General features: G+C 39.6%; 1 protein-coding gene across 1 annotated transcript in view; it reads left to right on the forward strand.

Annotated features, from left to right (window-relative positions):
- The first annotated feature begins 15,555 nt into the window (after window positions 1–15,555).
- The window catches only part of PAWR (pro-apoptotic WT1 regulator), a 102,678-nt gene continuing 94,552 nt past the window's right edge, over window positions 15,556–23,681 (forward strand). The window contains exons 1-2 of the mRNA XM_037010684.2: window positions 15,556–15,774; window positions 16,125–16,760. Of these exons, the coding sequence (XP_036866579.1) occupies window positions 16,260–16,760 (501 nt within the window). The 5' untranslated portion in view covers window positions 15,556–15,774; window positions 16,125–16,259. The remainder of the gene's footprint in view (window positions 15,775–16,124; window positions 16,761–23,681) is intronic.

Here is a 23,681-nt window from a genome sequence, read left to right on the forward strand (position 1 = left end):
TTAAACATCTGTTATATTGAAGACACTGTGGAGGATAAAGGTGAGTGCCTTTGCACAATCTAAAAGTAATTTCTCTAAACAGGAAAACTGAGTATTGATAAGTTAGAAAAGTAGGGGCCAAACTTATGTACATTTGAGGAAAAAAATAGTCTCTAAGTTAGAGGCTGATGAGCTAGTGTACTATTAGGTCATTCAGATTTCATCCCTATGAAAATGGTAGGATTTCATTTTCCTCTGGTATGTCTGTTAAAGAATGAGCAATTTCAGAGCAAGACACTAATCCATTAATTTTCCTTTTGGGGCATTTTGCCTCTATAGCTAGCCTGAATCCTTAAGGAGATTAATTTCAGACAACCTCATATATGTAAGTGTTGTAATAATGTTAGGATAGCAAAAAAGAATGAGACAAAGAATAATCAGAACCACTCTGCCATGGTTTCTTGTACCCCTAATTTTTCCAAATGTCCTCATGATAAATCTCCATCACTAGAAAGAACCTACCCATAATCCTCTTCACTTTCAAAAAGTCTGTCCTTTGGTAAGTATCCTAATTTTTTAGGATTAAAAATTTGTGAATGGAGACTTGCACCTCTATAGCTCTGACAAAGAAGCTTGTATGAGAATAACATTCCCATTAAGATCAGCAAAATGTTAAGTCTTCTTTATCACTGCTATTATTTAGCCAACATACTTAGATAAGAGAAATTAATAAAAATAAAAATTGGAAAAAGTAAAGCAATTGTTTACCCAGAAAATGCAAGAGAATTAAATGAATTCCAAATGGATCAAATATTTAAATATTTTTAAAAATCTGCTAAAGTACAAGAAAAAAATACAAGAAATTAAAAAAAATAATTTCTGAAGCCATAAAAAGATGGATTGGCTGGACTACATAATAATAATTTCCCACATCACAAATGCCATTTAATATAAAAAGTCAAAAGAGAACTGACAATTGGGTAAAATATTTACTACCCTCATCCCAAAAAGGATATAAATTCTATACTCAGAAGAGTTTCCATAAATCAGAAATGAAACAAAACAAAACAACCACTCTCTCCTTTACATACTAGAGAATTTGGCAAAGGATTTGAACAGACAATTTACAGGGAGTAAAAGTGGCCTTAAAAAGCACGAGGAGACATTCACTCAAAAAAGGCGGAATGCAAATTAGGCTTACAACAAGCTTTCGTGGGTTTACTTATCAGATAGGCAAACGTCACAAAATTTGATGATGTAGTGTTGAAGAAGTTGTGGCCCTCTCATTCACCACTGAAAGGAATGTGAATTAGTACTCATCGGAAAATAATTTGGCAATATCTGTTAAAATTAATACTGCACTGATCTTTGAAATGGCGATTCTATTTCTAGGAATTTAGCCAACAAAATATACTCTTACTGTATCAAATGACCTGTGTACAAGAATTTCATCACTGTAATAGCAAACTAGTAGAAACAAAGTAAATGTCTGTAGGGGACTGATTACTCCAGTTGTGGTCCAGTCATCTGACAGAATGCTTCTGGATGGATAGAAGAACGAAGCTCCTCTCTCCCTCCCTCCCTCTGCCTTAGATCTCTGCAGCCACCACTCTCCAGCTTCCACCCAGCCTGCGCTCCTCTTCATTTTCCACAGCACTTACGCCGTCTGGCACGCAGTACACAGCTCACTGCTTGTTTGGGGTCTGTCTCTCCTGTACCTCCTCTGCTGGAATATAAGTCCTGTGAAGGTAGAGATTTCGTCAGTGTGCCTGGCAGCATGATAGACAGGAAATACTTGTTGAATGAGTGAATAAAAGAATGAAAAAATAAGGAACGATCTCCAAAATCTGTTTTAAAGTGAAGAAAGCAAGATGCAGTAGTATTCTTTTATACATACATACATACCCATGCATCTGCACACACGTGCGTGTGCACACACACACACACACACACACATGCACGCACACACGTGTAGGATGCTGCCTGAGACTCTCTTGAAGGATAGGCAGGGAGCTGATATCAGTGGTTGTCCCTGTGAGAAGGATAGCAGAACTGTGACTGGCCATTATAGGTGGGAGGGAAACTTGATTTTTCACACTTTGCACTTACACTTTATTAACATCATTCCACAACCATGCATTATGTGATCAACAATTTTTTTAAATTGTTGATTTAAAGAAGGAACTGAGGAAACAGAAGCTTCTGAAAAAGACAGAGAATTAATAACCAGAGGCACAAGAAGGGAACATAGAGCGGAATGTTGCAGGGCTGAAGGAAGGGGCTTCAGAGAGGCAGGAAACGTCTCTAAGGGCCTTTGGCCCAGAAGAGCTAACGTAACTCCAGCCCTCTGCCTTGTTCCATTCAACTACCTATGTCTCCACTTCCAGCCTTCAGGGGCCCACCTTCCCGGTTCCCTGCAGGCACTGCTTAGTCCTGTGTCTTTATGTAAGTGGCTCCTTCTTTTGGAATGCCCTTTATTCTCATCTTACTTAAAAAATTTTTATTCATTCTCGGGGAAGCCATCTCTTTTCCTTAGTCTACACTTGCATGGCAATTTGTTCTTTTTGCTATTTACGATGAAATACTATCATTTTATAAACAAGTCTTCACAGATATTCTTTTCTGGTATCTGCTTTGTTTATATATATGTGTTTATACACTTGCAGCCTCCTTGGTGGCAGGAGCTGTCACTCATCTTTGTATTCCTTTGCTCAAACAGTAACTTACATGGCACACATCTGACACCCAGTAGCTGTGCCCCCAAAATGTTCACTGAGTGAATGAATGTAATTGTTTTCTTCATTTACCTTATATACTGACTTTGAAATTAGAAGCAATTTCTATGGGAAAATCAGTGGCTTTTGAAAATGTCTGTCATTAGCACACTGAAGTTATAGTAGAATGCTCACCAATAAAATTGCTCTGGAAGAATTAAACTTTAAAAAAGTTCAATGACTGGGTTTTGCAGAGAAATGCAAATTCACCTGAAAGGTCTGACCAATAAAACATGACCAAAAACAGATTAGATTCATTAGTCTATACAAAGAAATAATGTGTCCATCAGTAGCAGAGTTAGCAGCCACCTTAGCAAGCAGGAGAAGGAACGTAAAGGTCCTGGGAGAGCCATTCTGTTCTCTTTGGTTTGGCAGGACTCCCCTGAGGTGTGTAGATGAATGCTCTCTCTCAGCACAATAAACACTGGATTCTTCTAATTTTTTCCCCATATTTCCCAAGTGAACCCCCAGTTAGGCTTTCACTGTGTTCTCGGGGAATGCACACTGTTTCTAAAGACCTTAACATTCTTGTGTTTCTGACCTTCATATTTTTCATTATAAATCAACGAGTTATTCAGCTTTTAGGTATCAGCCAAGTGAGCTACATGAGTGTGACTGTGTCCCTGACACATTAATATGCTCTTTGATGATAAAACCAGCATTCTGAGTCTGCAAAGCTGAGGATCAAAGGCTGGCCAGGGTATGCACCCCACGGAGTACCTCCACACCCAGATCCATCCCCACCTCCCAGGTGAAGCCCTGGAGGATAACTTACCTCCAGGGCAGCCTGATGACATCCATCCTGCCTGTGTGCTATTTGACAACTATTCACACAGAGCATCGGCCAAAGACAAAGAGGTGAATGGCTCTTCAGGGAGCTCCAGGTTATGTGGTTTGCAGTCCAGCTGTTCTCAGCCCGAAGCAGCACTGATTTGAAGCCCTACAACTTTGATGAAATCAAAACCAATCTTTCACAGAAAAATGCACAGGAGCTGAACTCTTTGCATTCAGTTTATTTTACAGCATTGAAAAACCAATTTCATTGACACGTAATATAAGGATGGGCTCTGGAATCAGACAGATGTGTGATAAAATATTTGGCTTTATCATGTATTAGCTTTGTGAGACTGGACAAGTTACTTAATCTCTCTATGCCTTAGCTTTCTGATCTGGGAAAGGGAATATTAATGCTCTCCTCGTAGGACTTTTTAAAAGGGTAAGTTAGACATTGTATATAAAGTGATAGCACAGTGCCTACCTCATGGTAAGCAATAAATTACTGCTATAAATATTATTATACAAAGTGCCTTAATTCGAATTAAATACAAGTGTCAATAAAATAAAAGGCAACCTTAACTTTACTCAACAGTAAATTCCAGTGCAAGGCTGCTTTTAATTTAAGTGAAATGTTGGGTTATCTCTTATTTCATCTGTTTGATATCAACTTTTTTTTTTTTTAATGGCAGTAAACACTGAAAACATTGGCTCATACAGGTCAAGTAACATACTCCAAGACTGAGTTGAATCATCACTACTGCAAATCAATGGAACCATCTTTGGTGAGGTATATATCATTGATGCTTTTTATGGACCAGAAAGGATGATAAATTCATGTTTTAATTTTAAAGCATCTGAGCAGAAGTAACATTCAAAAGAATTCTGTGGTGTTTTGGGGTAGTGAAGATTTCTGCTCAGGGAGTCCTTCTTCTCATCGGGAAGTTACATTGCGGCTTGCACTCTATCTTCATTTCCTGAAGTGGTGGCTGAACTGTTAAGTATTGGTCTTTTGCATCTGTAATGCTCTATGTAGGACCTTGAATCAAAAGATTGACCTTAGTCTCATGGTCAAAAATATCTGTGATGTAACAAAATCAGGAATGAACTCCTTCCTGTTAAATTGTTCTGAGAAGCTTTCTCTCTCTAGTCCTTGTCTCTTTCTATGAGGACACATACAACTTACGCATGAAGTCCCATTACTTTAAGATCTATTCTTTGGGATGTCGGTGGAATAAAGAAGAGCTTCCTACTTTCATCTCTCTTCTAGTCAAAATTTATGGAAAAGGCTAAGGTCAGGACCAGGCTCTGATAAAGTTGATGATTTCCTCTACGGTAGACAAGACTCGTTACAGAATTGCCGGCACAGCCCAATTCCTGCGGATGCTCGGAGCCAGGCGTCATGCACGGAGCATCGTCAGCACGCGGCTTGACCACGTGTGTCACTGGCTTCCGGGCGCCCCATAGTGCCCCCAGATCCAAACCAGCTGTCAGGTATTCTGGACAAGGCCATTTTTTCACCATTTGGAAAATGACAGTGGCTTCTCAAGTTTCCAAAAGGGGAAAAGAAAAATTGGAAAAAAATTTATTAAGGGGCAGCACTATGCAAATACAGGCTGATAATGAAGAGCTGGTTAGAGTGAGAGACAGGTGGTTTGCTTGCTTAGGGGCCAGGTTAGGGGCCTGTTTCCAGATTATTAGATGAAAGATCAGGGGCAAAGGGGTCATGCCGTTTGCAACTGTCATGGCTTCAGTTTTCTTCCTTCGACCCAGCCTTAAACCGTTTGAGATATTTCCAGGGTACACAGCATAATTGTTTTCTACAATTTTTCGTCTTCTTTTGCTTAGTAAAAAATTGGGACATTTTTAAGGTTGCCCCAAGACACATTGAACAAGTTCAATTTTTTAAAATTTTCAGCCTTTCAAAATCAAAACTTTTCTTATTAAACAATTTATAGAAGTGTAGGCATTTTCCTTTAAAAATTAATTTCTAGCATATTTCAAACACACAAAAATACAGAAAAGAATATAACAAAGAGCCTAGGTTCCTCCCATCCCCCTCCAGCCTGCACCAGAAACTTAACAAAAGTTAATGTTTTGCAACATTTATTGTAAATCTTTTTTCTTTTTAAAGAAACAAAAAAAATAACTAACATTACAGCTCCTGTATCCTTTCCCTCTTTCTGTCTTCAGAAGTACCTAATAAACTGAATTTGGTGTGCTTGTGCTTGTATTATAAAGGTACGTATCTGTCAAAAGTGTGAATATGTACACGTGTATTCATTTATATACATGTATATACATTTACATGAATAGTATCATACTTTACATATCCATTTGAAACTGGTTTTAGTGATGCTTCTGGGATGACATAAATGTTGTACTAGTTATACTAATAAAATATATATATATATATATATATGTACTCCTCTTCTAACTACGGGTGGTTTCCCCATTTTGTCACTGTTGCAATCAGTACTGCAATGAACACTTATATCCAGGTGTACCTGTGCACGTGTCTGAGTGTCTCTAGGGTAGATACCTAAAAGGGCAATTGCTGGGTTCAGGAAATCACCTCTCAAATTTAACCGCATAGAAGGGCAAACACTATGTTCCTTTACTGTCAACCAAATGTGCGTGGGGTTTTCCCACACATGTTAATTCTCCCACTCACTGGGCACCAAATGGATGTCCTACAATTCAATTATAACACTAACTACCCCAAGTTAGCACAGACCGCATAGGTTAACGGTTCAGTCCCACAGGACTGAAAGAGTGAGTAAAGATAACTCTTCTAAGAATTCTGACTGAACTGAAACAGAGAAACAGATTAGATTCTAGACTCAAGGGAAGCTTTTTTCTTTGAGGTGTACTAGTCAGTCAGAATAATGGCCCCCAAATACTTCCAGGCCCTAATACTTCAATCCCCGGAATCTGTAAATACATTAAGTTACATGGCAAAGGAGAATTAAAATTGAAGATGGAATTAAGGTTGCTAATCAGCTAACTTGAAAATAGAGATTATCCTGGATTATCCAGGTGGTTCCAATGTGATTGCAAGGTCCTGAGAAGTAGAACAGGGAAGCTTAAGAAAGAATCATATGAATTCATGACTATGGAGGAAAGGCACAGAGATGCAACATTGCTGGCTTTGGAGATGAGGAACGGGCACTGTGAGCTGGAGTGTGGGTATCCTCTGGAGGCTGGAATGGGCAAGCAGATGGATTCTTCTGGAGAGCTTCCAGAAAGGAATGCAGCCCTGCTTGCACCTTCACTTTAGCCCCGTGAGACATTTCTGTAGAGACATCTATCTACAGAAGGGTAAGAGGGTGAAGTTGTGTTGGTTAAGATGCTAAGTCTGTGGAAATTTGTTACAGCAGTGAATAGAAAACTAAGAGAGAGGATTACTAGGGTTCATTTGTATGTTGAAGGGAATGATGTAATAAAGAAGAAATGGACTATGCACGAGAGAAGAATATAACTGTAGGAGCAAAGCCCTTCAAAGGAGTAAAGTACAGAGGGCAGGACTGCCTTTGAAGGGAGTGGAAAGCTTCATCTAACACTAGGATGGCAGAGAGTAGATCCAGATGTAGGAAACTGGGTAGAGCTGTCTTAGTAAGATGAGGAGCTCCACTCTGACCGGCCCTACTTCAGTCAATGAAGTATGAAGGCAAGTTCATTAGGTGAGACCATGAGTGGAAGTTTAAAGACTGATGTGAACTCGTCACTTTGGAGCCCAGGAAAGCAAGCTTATTAGGATTACAGGATTGCCACACAGTGTGGTCTGCCCACTTGAGGCTATGGCCATGCACATATATAAGGTTAGGAAGCAGGTCGAACTGTTTCTAATTAACCTTATGTAACTGAGCAGGTGCAGCCGCACGGAAGGATAAACTTTAAAATCTGAGCTGAGTAAGGAAGATAGGACGTAAAAAGGAGTGATAGATAATGAAAAACTGGTAGGATTAATAGATCAAAAATGGTTGGAGTGGCGGTGCCAGACTAAGTGGGCTGGAGGGGTAAGAGGTACCGGTTGGAATACGGGATGTTTAAACTGGGGATTTGGAGGTGCATTAACTGGTGATGACAAAACAAGAGACTGTGGGAAACCTAACTAAAGAGGGGTAAAGAGCAAATGGTTATTGGAAATGAGATCAAGTATCTGAGTTGCCAGGAAATTGGATCGATTACCTTTGTATATATGTTATTATTATTTTTTTATTTTAAGAACAGATTTAGTGATGATACATCTTTAACACATGAGGTGTACATATTTCAAGCATACAATCTGATGTTTTGACAAAGGTATGTGTGTATGTGTGTACATCCATAAAGCCATTACTGCAATCAAAATAATGAACATTTTTTCATCCACAAGTTTCCTTGTGTCCCTTGTTAATTCATTCCTCTCCAGTCATGTTTCCAGGCAATCTGTGATCTGCTTTCTGTTATGGAATTTCATATAAATGGAATCATATCTTTTTTTCCAAAGCTTCTTCCTCTTACTATAATGAAACACATTATGCATTTACCAATAACTCATTCTGTTTTATTGCTGTGTAGTATCCCATTGTATGGAGATAGCACACATTGCTTATTTGCCTGCTTATGTACATTTGGATTATTTGTCATGTTGATACACATTTGGATTGTTCTCAGTTTTTGTCTACTACAAATAAAGCTGCTGTGAATATTTGGGTACAAATCTTTATGTGGTCATATGCATTCATTTCTCTTGGATAAATGCCTAGGAGTGGAATGGCTAAGTCACAGGGTAGGTGCACATTTTAGATTTTTAAGAAAGTGCCAACTGTTTTCCAAAGTAGCTGTATCATTTTGTGTCCCCACCAGAAGTGAGTATGTCAGTTGCTCCATATCCTCACCAGCACTTGGTACTACAAGCCTTTTTGATTGAAGACATTCTAATATTTAGGTAGTGCTATCTTACTGTGGATATACATTTCCCTACTGACTAATGCTCATCTTTTCATGTGTTTATTTGCCATCCATGTATCTTCTTTGGTGAAGTCCTCAAAAATTAACTTTTGCTTATTTTTTTATTGGGCTATTTTCTTATTATTGAGATTTGAGAGTTTCTTATATATTCCAAATACAAGTTTTTAATCAGACCTGTGATTTGCAAATATTTTCTCCCAGTTTTGTGGCTTGTCCTTTTATTCTCTTAAAGGAAGCTTTCAAATAGATGTTCCAAATTATCTTTTTTTCTTTTATAAATCATGTTTTTGGTGTTATTCCTTAGAAATCCTTACCAAGTCCAAAGTCACAAATATCTTCTAGAAATGTTATAGATTAGGGCTTTACATTTAGGTCTATGATCAATTTTGAATGAAATTTTCTATATAATGTGAAGTATGAATTAAGTTTCTTTGTGTATGAATATAAATTGTTCCACCACTATTTGTAAAAAGGCTATCTTCTTTCCATTTAATTGCCTTGGTACCATACTAAAAAATTCATTAGCCATATTTTCTTCTGGACTATTCTGTTCCACGGATCTATTTATCTTTATAAATGATTGTTTTGATTACAGGTAGTGTTGTCCTCTCTTAATACCATATGATTTCACTTATTTGTGGAATATAAAAACAAAGCAAAACAGAAGGAACAAAACAGCACTAGACTCACAGACACTGAGAAGTGACTAGTGGTTACCAAGGGGGAGGGGATTGGATGGAGGTTGGGGGTAGGGGGACTGTTGAACCACTGTGATGTACACTTGATGATAAAAAAAAAATGCTATGATATATGTTTATATACATATATGTGTATATAAAACAAGTGTACTTAGCAAAGCTATAGGGTACAAGCTCAATATGGAAAAGTCAGTTGTATTTCTGATATGAGCAAATGAACACTCAGAAGTTGAAATTTTAAAAGAATATCATTTAAAATAAAATAAAAAATATTCAATACCTAAGGATAAATTTCATAAAATATATGTCAGATCTCTCACTGGAAGTCATAAAAAATTACTAAGAGAAGTTAAAGAAAACCTAAAGAAATGAAGAGATACTGCGTTCAAGGATTGGAAGACTCAATATTGTCAATTTTCTCTAATGATATAGACTCAGGGCAATCCCAATTAAGATCCCAGATGACAATTTGTAAAAAGTAACACACTGGTTTTAAAATTTATATGGAAATGCAAAGGTCCTAGAAGAGCCAAAATGATTTTGATGAAGAACAGAGAGGATACTTGTATATGTTACGAATAAGGACTGATATAAATGGGAGGAGACAGTCAGCCAGGAGCTAAGGTCCTCAATAAGCTGGAGTGACTAGGAAGTTGGTAGCTCCTCTTAGGGGATGGGAGGGCTGATGGTATTAAAGCCAGTCTGTCGGAAATTCTGCCAATTATCAGATGTGCAAAATAAGCAGAGAATTCTGTTTTTGTTGACATCTAGTCAAAACTTAAGTTCTCTCCAATCAAGGTATACTTGATAAAACAGTACAAAATTATAATTGCCGAGTACATTATTTTCTTTTTTGATTTTAATAGTATGAAGTAGAATTTATCAGATGTCTTATATTTATGGTACACAAATCTATTTGTACCACAAATAGAGGATACATCTGTGTGTGAAGTCAGATATTTTATACATCAATTGACAATAATAATAAAATTAATAATAAAAAAAGCAAATAAAATAGTATAGAAATTTAGGTTTTTCTGGATTTTTGTGATGTTTATGGCATTTTCAATTTGTTAAAATTTATAATTTTTAAATCTTTCTTGCTCATTCTAAGTATTTATATTTTTGTATTCTCCATAAAGAAAGTTCCTGAGTTGTATAAGATTCAGGTACTAAACTTAGATCTTTCCTGGATAGGCCACAAATCTGGCCTAAGATTGCCCGCAGTTAATTGGAAAAGGGTAAGCTCACTAGCTTTGTAATACATAGTTTTACTATGGCTAAAAGAAACTAGTAACAAAAGGGATTTACAGCTATTCTTATTATAAATGTCAGACATTTTTTCCTAGGTTTTTAATAATAGGAACGTTATATAATGTAATGGGCCACATTTTCATATACAGCCTAGAGAAAATAAAACACATTTCACAGAACTCTTTCTAATAGGGTCAGTCAGTAGGGGCTTGTGATGTAATTCAGTGAGGAGGGACATAAGATGTACAGGTCTTTACTTATCTGGCTTCATCACAGATTAGATTTCAAAGTATCTGAAAATTTGCAAAATGGGGAGATTAGACTTCCTGTTAAACAAAACAGATTGACTACACATGTCTCTCTACTCCCTCAAGGAACTTCAGTACAAGTAAAATGATAAACTAGTAACAAAAATAGAATTGAAGATGAGAGTAAAATAGTGGAAACGGAAGATGGAAAGCAGACTTCGACAGAGCAGAGAAAGGTGAATCCTAACTACCTGCAACGTGCAAAGCTGACAAGAAGTAATCCTTTCTGTCCTGAAGAAAGCTCAGAGATTGGAGGCAGCAGCACGTGCCTCTGAGAGGAAGAAAACAGGGTTAGTTGAAGATCTACATTAGGAACAGTCAGATTCTCAAGTCCCCTCTGTAAGGACCAATAGCAAGGAGGCTGTTTCTCCTGGTCCCCACAGAGGACTGGAAGTTCAGCCTCTGCAGTTGGAGAATCACAAATGTACTGAACTTGAGTACAGAAGGTACACCGAGCAGGCACTGAGTGGAATCTGCATTTCGAGTAATGAGACTTCCTTGTCCTCTTTCCTTACCTCACACCTGAAACAGCTGACCACTGGCAACCTGGGCAGAAAGATTTTCTCAAGAAACTGATCTGGCCAAGAGAAACTCCCACTGATACTGACATTTGAAACATGCCTCCACAAAATGCCTGGGTCCAAACACCAGGGGCCTAGTTAAGGACTCTAAGGCAACAAGCTCTGCCTTTACGCAGAAGAGTGTCCGATCAACTTTTCAGTGCTTCATTCTTAAATGTGAGTGAATAGCAGACTGATGAGGAAATCCTCTATGATGGAAGATGAGGAATAAAAAAGAAGGAACATAGAAACATGGCATAGGACCAGTAGAAGAAAAGTTAAAGATATTTCCTTCAGGAGAGAAAAGACAATGAGTCTACGACACAAGAGTAAGATGATATGGAAAGAGAACATTTAGAAAATAAGAAACAGATCTTAGAAAAAATGGTGGCAGAAGTAGAAAACTCAATGGAAAGATTGGCATATGAGGTGAAGGAAATTTCACTGAAAGTAGAATAACATGCCAAGGAGATGGGAAGTAGGAGGGAAAAGATTAGACATTTATTAGAGAATGTTTAAAAGTCCAATATCTATTTAACAAGAGTGCCAGAAAGCAAGAACAGGGAAAATAGAAGGCAAGAATTATTAAAGACATAGGACAAGGAAATTTCCCAACTGAAGGGCAGATGGCAGATTGAAAGGGCCCATTAAGTGCCTAAAATAATGAATAAAGAACAAATCAGGGCAAATCCTCAAGACATTCCAGAAATCTTGGTTAAAAAGTTCCCAACTTTCAGAGAGAAATACAAAGGAATCAGAATGCCATTGGTTTTCTTAATAGCCACTCTGGAAACTAGAAACTGTGCAGTGGTGCCTTTGAAATTATGAAGGAAAATTATTTCTAATCCAGAGTTTTGTGCCCCACCAAATATTAATCAAATGTGAAGATAAATTTAGAATGTTTCCAACACGTAAAGTCTCCAAGAATGTGTAATTCTATCTCCAGAACATCCTGAAGATGTACTCCACTAAAATAAGGGAAAAACAAGAAAGAGGGCAAGATGGGATTCAGGAAATGTTTCCCACAATGTTAGGGAAGCATAATCCCAGGATGACCACAAAGTGATACACCTTAAAATCAGTCCAGACAGGGGCAGGGGATAGAGGGCTCCAGGAGAGATCTCCAGCGAAAAGAGAAATAGAACTGATAGATTCCCTAATGTGATTAACTGAATTGAGAGGAGGAAAGTTTGGGTTTAAATTTGTCACTGATACAAGGAAAATTAGCAGATGATTTTTTTAAAAAGGCGAGTTTTAACAGCAGGAAAAATAAATTGTGCAATTACAAAAAGAAATTGTAAAAAACGCAATCATAATACACTGTGTGGCTAAGCTGTGAAAAATATTTGCATGGTCATAACACTATAAACATTGTTTATTCAATGAAAATTGTGATATAAATATAGCAGGAGTTTAAGAGTAAGAAAAGAGTATATGTAGTTAGTGTAAGAGCTCAATTTTCTTCTATATTAGGAAGGCAATAAATTATGTCTAAAAATGGAACTCAAGTAGAACAGCAGAGAAGGGCATTAAAAAATAAATATGTAGTTCTTTGTTACCAAAAACAGTTATCAGAGTTCAAAGTTCTGGTTAGTATTTGGAAATGGGAAGGTTAGGTACGGAATTGCTGTCTTTTGCTAGAATCCTTGTGTAACTAAAAAGTATTTAATTTTTAAGACTATGTATGTATATTATATTGATTTTAGAGGGTTAATGGAATATGTTCCAGAAATACTTATACTGAAGGCAAAATGGTTATTTCTCAATATCTAATTAATTACTTCAATACATACAAATAGGCTAATTCACATCATGGCTAGTTCGGGGCCTGGAAACATTAAGTAAGAGTAACATTTAGAGTGAGTTTCACTCTGACATAGTAAAATGAATTTTTGTTTTAGCATCATCATACTTACCTTTATCATTAAGGGCAAGTGTACCACCACCATTAGTTATTTTAGGCTAGCTCACAGGTTCTCAACTGGGGAAGATTTTCCCCTCCAGAGAGTATTTGGCGAAGTCACAGCTGGAGCTGGGGGACAGCTACCGGTACCTCATGGGTAGAAGCCAAGGATGCTGCAAAACAGCCTACGATGGACGGAACAACCCCCGACATAATCATCCGGTCCCAAATGTGAATCGTGCCATGGTTGAGAAGCCAAGCTCTGAGTCTCGGAGGAATATTTCCTCAGAACACTGTACACAGAGATTGATGAGGCTCATTTTGCTATTTAGGACTGACTCAGCTGAGGATCTTGGTGCAATGTTGGAAGAAGTCTGGCTGTGAAATGTATGTTTGAGAATATTGAGAATGGTAAAGACAAAAGGTATAATAAATAATAATAATAATACACAGTGCTTTGCACCTTAATAATCTCTTTCATCCATGGTTTCTAGGGCATTTTATAGACTAATAATAACTAGTCCAGTATCCATATACTACATTTTACCCAAGGATCTCAGGCACTTCCACAACATTCTCACAGTGTAGGAAGTATTATTATCCCCATTTTATATGTAAGTAAATGGAAGCAGAAAGTTAGGCAACTTACCCAATGCCACACAAGTCAGTAGTAGCCAACATTCCTGACTCAGAGCCTATTGATACTGAGGGAATTGGTCTTAGAAACGCAGTGATACATTTATGTGACATAAGTTTTATCTTAGTTCATTCAAAGCCTATCATTTTAAAGTTAGTATTGTTTATTCAGTACTTTATCTTTTTTGTTTGCCTTTCTCCTCCCCCTCCCACTTCTTGAGACCAAGGATTCTGTATAAAAGGGACTATATTTATTGAGCACCTTGCATGCATCAAGCACACGTTGTCAATTATCATAACAGCTTTAAAAAAAAGTAAAGAATGCTGAGTTTCAGAGAATTTAAACATGCCCAAGATATCTCAGCTACTCCTTTGGTAAGTTACAAAGCATACTAATGGGAATCTGTTTAATGCCTAACCCTCTTTCTCCCCGCCTAAAGCTAAGAACACAAATTGTATAGAATCAATAATTGAGGAATTTCAGGTGGCACATCCAGATTGGTTTCAGCTAGGCTCAGTCTCTCAAACCACTTCTCATGGAAAGCCTTTATTTTTCTACGGATTTTTCCAGAACTCTCTCCTGTTTACTCCCATATTCACCCCAAAAGCCAGACCAAAGGCCAGAACCGGGTGACTTTCCCTCAGAGAAATAAATTGCATGTGTATCACTCTCTCCCTTCTCCTTCCTGTTGCAGGCACACACTAACTGCCCACCACCCACCATGTGCCACCTGGGCACATTCCTCAGCAAAACAGAAATACTAAATAGAAAGAAAGATTTATGGTAGGTAAGAGTGACTCAGGGCTCACCTAATTTTTACAAAATGATGACCAGGCATTTGTAATCTGCCACGGTGATGTGCCCCTGGCATTACTTGGATATCGGGAGGTCTGTCTGCTCAGGCGCCTGACAGTGAGACTCCACCCAGCCCTGCTCCAGAAATCTTACATGACTTGCATCTTGGGGTAAGATTTACCCGACGACGTGTTAAGAATAGAAAAACAGAGTTGATCACTGCTCCGCTCACAAATCAGCATCGATGCTGCTTGTGTACTTCCGTAGGGAGCTTTGCTGTGAACTCACCGTCTGTAGAGGATGCGTAGAGACGGTACTATGAGAAAAACTCCAAATAGGGCTGGGATAGCCAATACAACACATTGTCCAAAAGAGTTTCAAATTTTCTCCTGCAAGGCTAATATAATAGGAAGCCTTTGGTAATTCACGGACATTTATTGCTCTCCCTTCAGCCGATCCCTTCACCAGGGAACCGCAGAAGGGTTCAATTCGCAGAATGGGTTTGCTTCAATTCTTTCTCCTCTCCGGCCTGCCACCCTAGTAAATCTGAAAAGGGGGCAGCGACCTGGAAAAGTGACGCGCGAGTGTTTTCCCATCCTGGCAAGTCAGGCCCTGAATCATCACAAGTTGACTGCACTTTCCCCTCAGCCAGCAGCATTCAAAACTTTTTCCTCGAAGAGTATGTCTTGTACTTAAAAGGAAGAGTGGTGGGAGCCGGGAGAGGCAGAGAAGAGGCGCGGGCTGAGGCGCGCAGAGGCCCTGCCCTCCGGAGCGGGGGCCGCAGCCCAGGAACGCGCGGTCCGGCCGCGTACGCGGGGCGGGGCGGGGCGGGCGGCGGGGCCCGGCCGCGGAGCCGCGCACCTGAGCGCCGGGGGCGGGGCGTCGGCGGCACTACCCCTCAGCGGCCTCGCCCCTCGCGCGCCGCCTCGGCCCTTTCCGCCGGCGCTTCGGCGCCGCTCGGCTCCCCGTTCCCCTCCCGCCCCGCGCTCCCTCCCTCCTTCCCTCTGCTCCTCGCTTTCCAGAGCGAAAAGTCGCGAACTCCACGCGGCCAGTTTGCCGCGTCCCTTGCTCGCGGCCGCGCCGGCTCACCTGGGCGCCTCTCCCAGCCCCACGCCGCGTTCCCCCGCTCCTCCCGGGTAAGGGGCTGCCGGGCGCCAGCGGCGGCCGGGCACTGGGCCGGGCGCTTCCCGCCTCAGCCGGGAGCCGGCTGGGAGCTCCGCGCCGCGCCCCGGGAGTGGGCGGAGGTGGGCGCCCCGCGGGCCGGCAGGTGGCGGGGCGCGGGGCCGGGCGGGCCGGCGGGGTGGGGCAGCCCCTCTCTCCTCCCCCGAGGGGCGGTGTCCGGCCGGCCCGCGCGGAGGTGCGGCGGCGAACTTCGGAGGGTGGCGACTGGCCGCCGCTGCCCGTGGTCTGGTGGGCGCGTGCGGGGGCTGCGGGGCTGGCGGGACCTGACGCGTGCCTTCCCCGCCCCCTTCTGTGTTTCCCCCAGACCCGCCGACGGCCTGTGGCCGCGGTCGCCCAGCGTCCGGAGGTCGCGCCCTCGCATCCTTCGTCCCGTGCGGGGAGGTGGTGGCCGGAGCCGGGCGGGCAGCCTGAGGTGAGAGCGCAGCCGGCCCCCGGGAATATGGCGACCGGTGGCTACCGGGCCGGCAGCACCACAGACTTCCTGGAGGAGTGGAAGGCAAAGCGCGAGAAGATGCGCGCTAAGCAGAGCCCGCCGGGCCCGGCCGCCCCGGGCGGGGGCAGTAGCGACGCGGCCGGGAAGCCCTCTGCGGGCACCGTGGGCACCGCCGCCGCCGCGGCCAGCGAGCTCAACAACAACGTCCCGGGCGGCTCCGCCGCACCTGCCGCCCCCGGCTCGGGGGGCGCGAACTGCGCGGTCGGCCCCGCGGCGCTGAGCCGCCCCGCCCCCGGCCGCCGCGGGCCCGAGGATGAGCCCCCCGCCGCCGCCGCCGCCGCCGCGGGGCCGCCGCTGGCCACGGGCGACGAGGAGGAGCGGGACGGCCCGGCGGAGAAGGGCAGGAGTGCGGGGCCCAGCGCTAGGAAGGGCAAGGGGCAGATCGAGAAGCGGAAGCTGCGGGAGAAGCGGCGCTCCACCGGCGTGGTCAACATCCCCGCGGCCGAGGTGAGCGGGCGGGGCCGCGGCCGGACCTCGCGGACGGCCGCCTGCTGGTCTTCCTCCTCGAGGCGCCCGCGCCCTTCGGCTCCGGGGCCCGGGGCCCCCACGGAAGCCCACGCTTCTTCCCCCCGTACTGAGTTAGGCGGGCAGAGGGTGGTGTTTTGCCCCGAGTTAGGCGGGCAGAGGGTGGTGGAGTTTTCCTCGGAACAAATGCTCCTTGGGAAATTCCCCAAACCCAAAGTAGGGCTCGTGCTTTTAAGACATCCTGGCTAGTCTCAGACCCAGGATCCTTCTTCACAGTGGGAAGACAGCTTGTGGCTCCGGAACTTGCCCACCTAGAAGTGTTTGTCTCTGCTTGATCAGTTAGAGATTAATTAATGGCGATGACGACTTTCTCTAGTTTACTATTTGTCCCTCTTAAATGATCAGATTGTTTCTCTCTCTCTTCTCTTTAACAGTGTTTAGCACCTGCAAAGAAACTTGGCCTTCCCCACTATCCAAGACAGCTTTATCTTTCAGTGAACCCAAGATGAGCATACATCCAAATGAGTATATGCACAATTTCATAATATGAGCCAGTTTTTTGTAATGGTGCACCCCAACACACACACACACGAGTTCTGAGTGATTTTTCAAGACAATAGGAACGCTGTAGCAGCCCACAATTCTTTTTGCTAAAAGGGTCTGTCTTATTAAGCATTTGGCTCTGTGTATTTTGCAGAACACTTGTGATAGGGTTGTTTTTGTTTTCGTCAGTCTCAAAACATCTGTAGGCCGCTGCATCTTCCCATTAGAGTGACTGGTAAAACGTTTTTACTTAGTGTATACTGCACCTCTCAGTAAAACAGAACAACCCTGAACAAGGTTGAGTTACTTTAATCGTAGTAGCTCACGGGTTGGGGAAGTGATTGAACAACCTTGTTTCATCCAGAGTAGTTGGATCTTTTTCTCGTTGGTTTGTTAGCGTTCCCTTTTTTTCTTTTTTTTTTTTTTAACTCTTGGCCTTATAATTTACTCAATTTTGACACCCAGTAAATAAGAATTTAGTAACTTTAAATGTGGTTCAGGTCAAACTATTTGCTGTGTTAGGGCGTGTTTAAAACATACCCAAATTTTTAAGTTTGAAGTTTTAATTTTTAAGATACCCATATCTGGGAAGTCAGTTTGTCTTTGGGGGGTGTATTTTTATGCATGTTTCAGAGAGATTTTTATCAGCCAGCAAAATTGTCCTCTGTGGTTTGCTACTTGCACAAAAAGATCTGTTATTCATTAAATTGCTTTAAAAGGAATTCGTGAGAGTGGTAATCAAATTTCTAGAGGTTTTTTTTTTTTCTTTAGTTAAAAATATGAAGATTAAGGGGAAACTGAAGACAAGTCTTTGGAAAAGTTACATTCCTCAACTTTATTTTTAAAAGTAGCTGATGGTCCAAGTAAAAGAATTTGTCATTTTCAGTCTTTTACTCATTGTTCATCTGACAGGGGTCTTACTTTGGGAGATACTTGGCTGATGTTAAAGTTCATTTTTTGTCCAGCTGCTTGTGCTAAAATTGTTATTTCTCAAGTATCTTTTGTTTTTGCTTTTTAATGAGTAATTGTTACTGGGGGGAATAAGTGTGGTGTATCTTGTGAGATCCTAAGAACATCCTTTGTTAATACTGCTGCTCTGGGTAAGAGAAACATACTGCTGGGAATGTAGATGACTTCCCACTACAATTGAGTCTAATACTCTGGAATGTTTTTCGTTTGGGTGTTGGCAACTCCTAAATTTAATCTTCCTTAAAAACAAACAGCCCAGGGTACTATTTTTTGTGTCTGTGGAATTTGAACCTTCTTTATTGAATAGGGAATTTAGGGCTGCTTTCTTTTTGTGGTAACTGTGGCTCTATCTGTTTTATGCTGTAGGACCCAACACAACATGGTAATGTTTTAGCACAGTATGTTAATTGGCAGGCATACTTCTTGAGTGCCTTCTCTCTATCTTTTCAGTGTCTTTAAAAAACAAATTAAGGTATTTTAATAGCAGAAAAATCTATAACACAAAACTTAAAAGGTGAACCATTTTCATATTTTCAGGTTGTTGCTTTTTTAGAACTGAAAGCCATTCATTTCTCTTAGTTTCAACATTGAGAATGCCTGTTGAGTTTTTTGTGTAATACCACTTAGCACTCTTGCTTTAAAAAGTCATGTAATAGTTTATAAAATTTTCAGGTATGGTAATACTATAAAAGCAGAAAATCATCAATCTGTCAATGTTCAAAAGTAGACTTGTATTATATATAGTGTTGAGTAAGACTTATTTTCAGACAGGTTTCCCAACCAAGTTTAATTAGTAGATTAGAATGTAACTTGTATACAAAGAACCTACTTTAAAACACTGGTTGATAAAACATTAAGTTCCTTCAAGAAATATTTATTAAATGTTAGTGTGACATATTCATTGTGACTTTCATTAACCATTTTACTAATTACAGAGTATTATAAATTTTCTTGAATGTATCTGACAGCAGGTAAAGACACCAAAAGCAACTAGAAGATAGTTGTAGTAATTAAGGAAGCAGGTCAACACTGGAAGTGGTGGGTGGGGGTGGGATTACTGTGTCATGATGCCTGTAGTAAAAAGTGCAGATATACAGATGCTTATTAATGAGACAAACTGTTCTCATTTACTGAGAAAACTTTTTCAAAGCTCTTGTCTAATTTTTGGCTTTGTTTTGGATAATAGTCCACAGTGGATAATTTGGAAGTATGTACTTCCTGCCAGTAATTTCTGTATACATTTATTAGTCAGTTGTTCATTACATGTCTGTTCAAGGCACTATCATAAGAAGTGTATAGAAAATAAGAATAAAGAAGTGTATATTCTCAGTGAGCTAGACAAATCTAGAAAGAAGGATAAGGCATAATCACATGAAAAAAACTTGAAGTAATGTTATAACAGTTTAAAGGCTATCTTAATGCAGCATGTAACTATTTATTAGAAATAGTGTGTCTTTAAAGGGAAGAGATAATTGGGTTGAGAGAAGTTACTGACGGTGAGGAGCTTGAGCTGAGACTTAATATTTCTATACCTACACATTTATACATACATTCACATGTACCAGTATACAAACTTGTCTGTTTAACTGTGGTAGCACATTAATATCATGTGAGGATCTTAAAATGTTCCCTCATTCTGGTTACTTGCATTCTTCCTCCTGACCCCATTGTAATTTATTGGGTCTGGGATGAATCCCAGGCATTAATATTTTGATAAGCTTCCCATGTGCTTGTAATGTCGGTCAGGGTTAAGAACTATTGTGCTGCAGTCTGGGGTACAGAAATTAATAGACACAAGCCTTGCCCACAAGAGGCTATCAGATAATACAGGGAACTGTGGTCAGAACACTGTTAAGTCCAGCCAATTTCCTGAGCTGGGTACCTAACTCAAGAGGAGGAGGGTAGCTGAGGAAGGCTTCCTAGACAGTTATACCCTCATTTTCAGAGTGCTTGTGAAGTTACTGCCATTGAATAGGTTTGCATGAATGGGTTAATAGAGATGGTTACCATAGAAAATAGAATCTTTCAATAGGTAGAGGTCAAATGAAACTGAAGTTTTGATTTAAATATTAAAGTTAACATATATTGAAACTTACTGTTTTTACAGTGTTTGGCCATAGTTTGTGTTGTCTTAATGAGTGCTTAGAGCAATCTTATGTTTTTTTTTTTTTTTTGTAGTAATATGTGCATCTAGGGGAAAGGGAGTTCTTAAGAATTAACTTGTGTTATTTGCATTATTTGGTTTATTTCTCTGGATTTTTTCTGTAATTATTAGAGGTTATCTTAAACATCTGAATGGGGAAAACGGTGAAAGTGTGGAACTGAATAGATGTTAAGGTGAAATTTGTAGAGTCAGCAATTGTTCTGACTCACTAACCTGTGGGTTTGCTTGGCAAAATTTTGAACAGAGTATCATCAAAATACAAATCTGTTTTTGGCTAGCAGTTTGAAAATGTGCATCTTTGATTTTAAGTGGTACGTTGTTTTTCTGTCAAGATTGTGTTATAACACCTACTCCATGGTTTGAAGAGCATTTGATATATAGAAAGCATTTGTAAGAGAAAACAATTTAAGTCATAATTATTCAGCATATTTATTGAACATTATATAGGGCAAGTCCCACTTAGTAAACCTTATAAATCCAGGTAGATTAAGAAATGCCTTTCTGTATGCCCATTATATTCCAGACTGTCTACCTTTCTATGTGATGAGTCAGGAGAGGAACTAATAGTGACTCAGAGTTGGAGAAAATTGGACTTGTGAATAGAGTAGATAAAGCATAACACTCAGGCTTGTTAATACATTAAACCCAACTTTTCTAGATGTTTGTGCTCACTGATAGTAAACTGAAAATTTAGTATTACCAAGATTTGTAATGAGTTGTCTAAGTTGAGATGCCTTTTTCCATAAAAATAATAATTATGTAATTAAAGGAGATGACATTTATGGTGTGCCAGTTAAGTACCAGCCACTGTTCTAAGCACTTTACATGTACTGGTGCCTTTAATTCTCACCACAATCCTATGGGAAAATACAGCAAAGAGGACAAGTTACTTGCCTGAGGTCATACATGTGGTAAGCAGCAGAGTAGAAATAGTCTGCCTTCAAAGCCTAGTGCTTAATAACCATCTTATTGTATTTTAATATATATACTATATACCTAGTTTAAGAAAGCAAAGTTTATTTTAGTAGTAAAATACAAGATACTAATATAAAATAAAAGTATATTGGAGTTTGAAAATAGCCCTATTATGAAAGGCAGATGAAGTGGGACTTCATATAAAAAAATTTGAGAGCAAGTAAACAAAACAGTTGCATTAAAATTCTTAATCATTACGAAGCTAGTGGCCTTATTTGTATTCTTTATTATTTCTACATTGGTTTTTAGAGCCTGTGATGTAGGCCAGAAAATAATTAGCTATTTAATAGTATTTCTTATATGATATCTTAGAAATTTCAAATTGGCATATATTAAAGTTTTAAATTTTCTAAGTGCTTTTTTTCCTTTTTAAAAAGTAAGATATAATTGACATACCATAAAATAGACTCTTTTGAATCAAGTGTACTGTTCAATGATTTTAGTATATTCATAAAGTTGTGCTCTAAGTGCTTTTATGTTCTTATCATGTTCCTGGAATCTGTGGTCCCTAAGTTTTAGCTCCCCACTGCAGCAGTATTCAAACCATGAGAAGTTATTAAATTAAAATAATTTAATTTCAGCTTTTCCTGCATTTCACAGAGAAATTAATGGTAGACTCTCCTTAGTTTTTTGAGTTTCTTAAAACTTGGATACCTACTACCATTTGTTTGTACTGAAGTTTAATATAAGAGGTATTTGTCTTTCATGGAGGACTGCTCAGTTCTACCATCTACACATTGGGGAACTTTGTTTCAGAGTAAAAATGAGTTTTGACCACTTACAGCCTTGGTCATGTTACTTAACACAGTGTGCTAAAAGATATGGCAGGGAGGGGGGTGGGCACCTGTACCAGTATCACCTGTTGTTTATTTAAAATGCAAATTGCTGGGATCTACTTCATTCTGGGGGCAGGGAGGAGGGGATACCTGAGACTTCATTTTTAACATATTCGTGAGTGATTCTTGTGCACATTAACGTTTGGGAAGAATTGGTTCCTGATCTGTCAAATGAAATTGATACTCATTAACGGGATTGTTATGTAAATCAAATCAAATAATGTTTGTGAAATTGTTCTAAAAATAACCAAGTGATAAATTATTCTTTAGGTTACATTGATAACCATTTGCTAGTGTCAAATATCATTGAGATGTTAAACATTCTCATTTTTTCTTTCTAATTAAAAACTTTATATTTTAACACAGACAAGTTGAGCTACATAGAAATTCAAATACGTTTATGTAACATCATATATTTAGAGCAAAGTGTTGTATTTGTCTTGCTTCTTATCCGTAATTTGTTAGAAGCTTAGAATGTAGGGAAAAAAATCCTCTAACATTTAATGTGTAATTTGAACTTTATTTTCACTCATTTTTCATTTTTACATATCTTTAAGGAAAAGTGTATACTTATGTTTATAAATGTATTTAATGATTTAGGAGTTCAGCTCTTAAAATAGGTTTTGTCCATCCTACCAAAATATTCTCAAGTGTGAGACTTTCCCTTTTGTTTACTACTTTAGTATTTTATGAGATCTGTCAGTGTCCTTGGCTAGCCAGTTGATTCTTAAAATATTTGGTTATTGCTGAGGCAACATTCAGTTTAAATCTTAGGCATTTGTATTTATAGTCATTTACCTACTGTTACAGAATTGAGCCTCAGCCATCAGTTACGTTCTACTTAGGTTACTTAAAAATATGCTAGGGACCATGTCTGAATGAAAGTGTTAGAATATTTAATTTCTAAAAGCAGCAAAATTATGTACTTTGAAGGTAGAAACAGCTACCAGTGAGTTCAGAACTTAGCATGGGACTTGTCTCATGAACATTTACTCTGTGATAGTCTCTAGATATTTCCTTTGCCAGATTTTTACGGGTTACAATATAGTTTTCAATAATAGACTCAGTTGTTTGTTTGTTTTTTTTTTGAAATCATTGTTCAGTGTTTAATGGTTCATTTTTTTTTTTGAGAGGGCATCTCTCATATTTATTGATCAAATGGTTGTTAACAACAATAAAATTCTGTATAGGGGACTCAATGCACAATCATTAATCAACCCCAAGCCTAATTCTCAACAGTCTCCAGTCTTCTGAAGCATAACAAACAAGTTCTTACAGGGTGAACAAGTTCTTACATAGTGAATAGGTTCTTACATGGTGAACAGTGCAAGGGCAGTCATATCACAGAAACTTTCAGTTTTGATCACGCATCATGAACTATAAACAGTCAAGTCAGATATGATTATTCATTTGATT

The sequence above is a fragment of the Manis javanica genome, chromosome 10 (genome assembly GCF_040802235.1).
Source record: "Manis javanica isolate MJ-LG chromosome 10, MJ_LKY, whole genome shotgun sequence".
Classification (NCBI taxonomy): domain Eukaryota; kingdom Metazoa; phylum Chordata; class Mammalia; order Pholidota; family Manidae; genus Manis; species Manis javanica.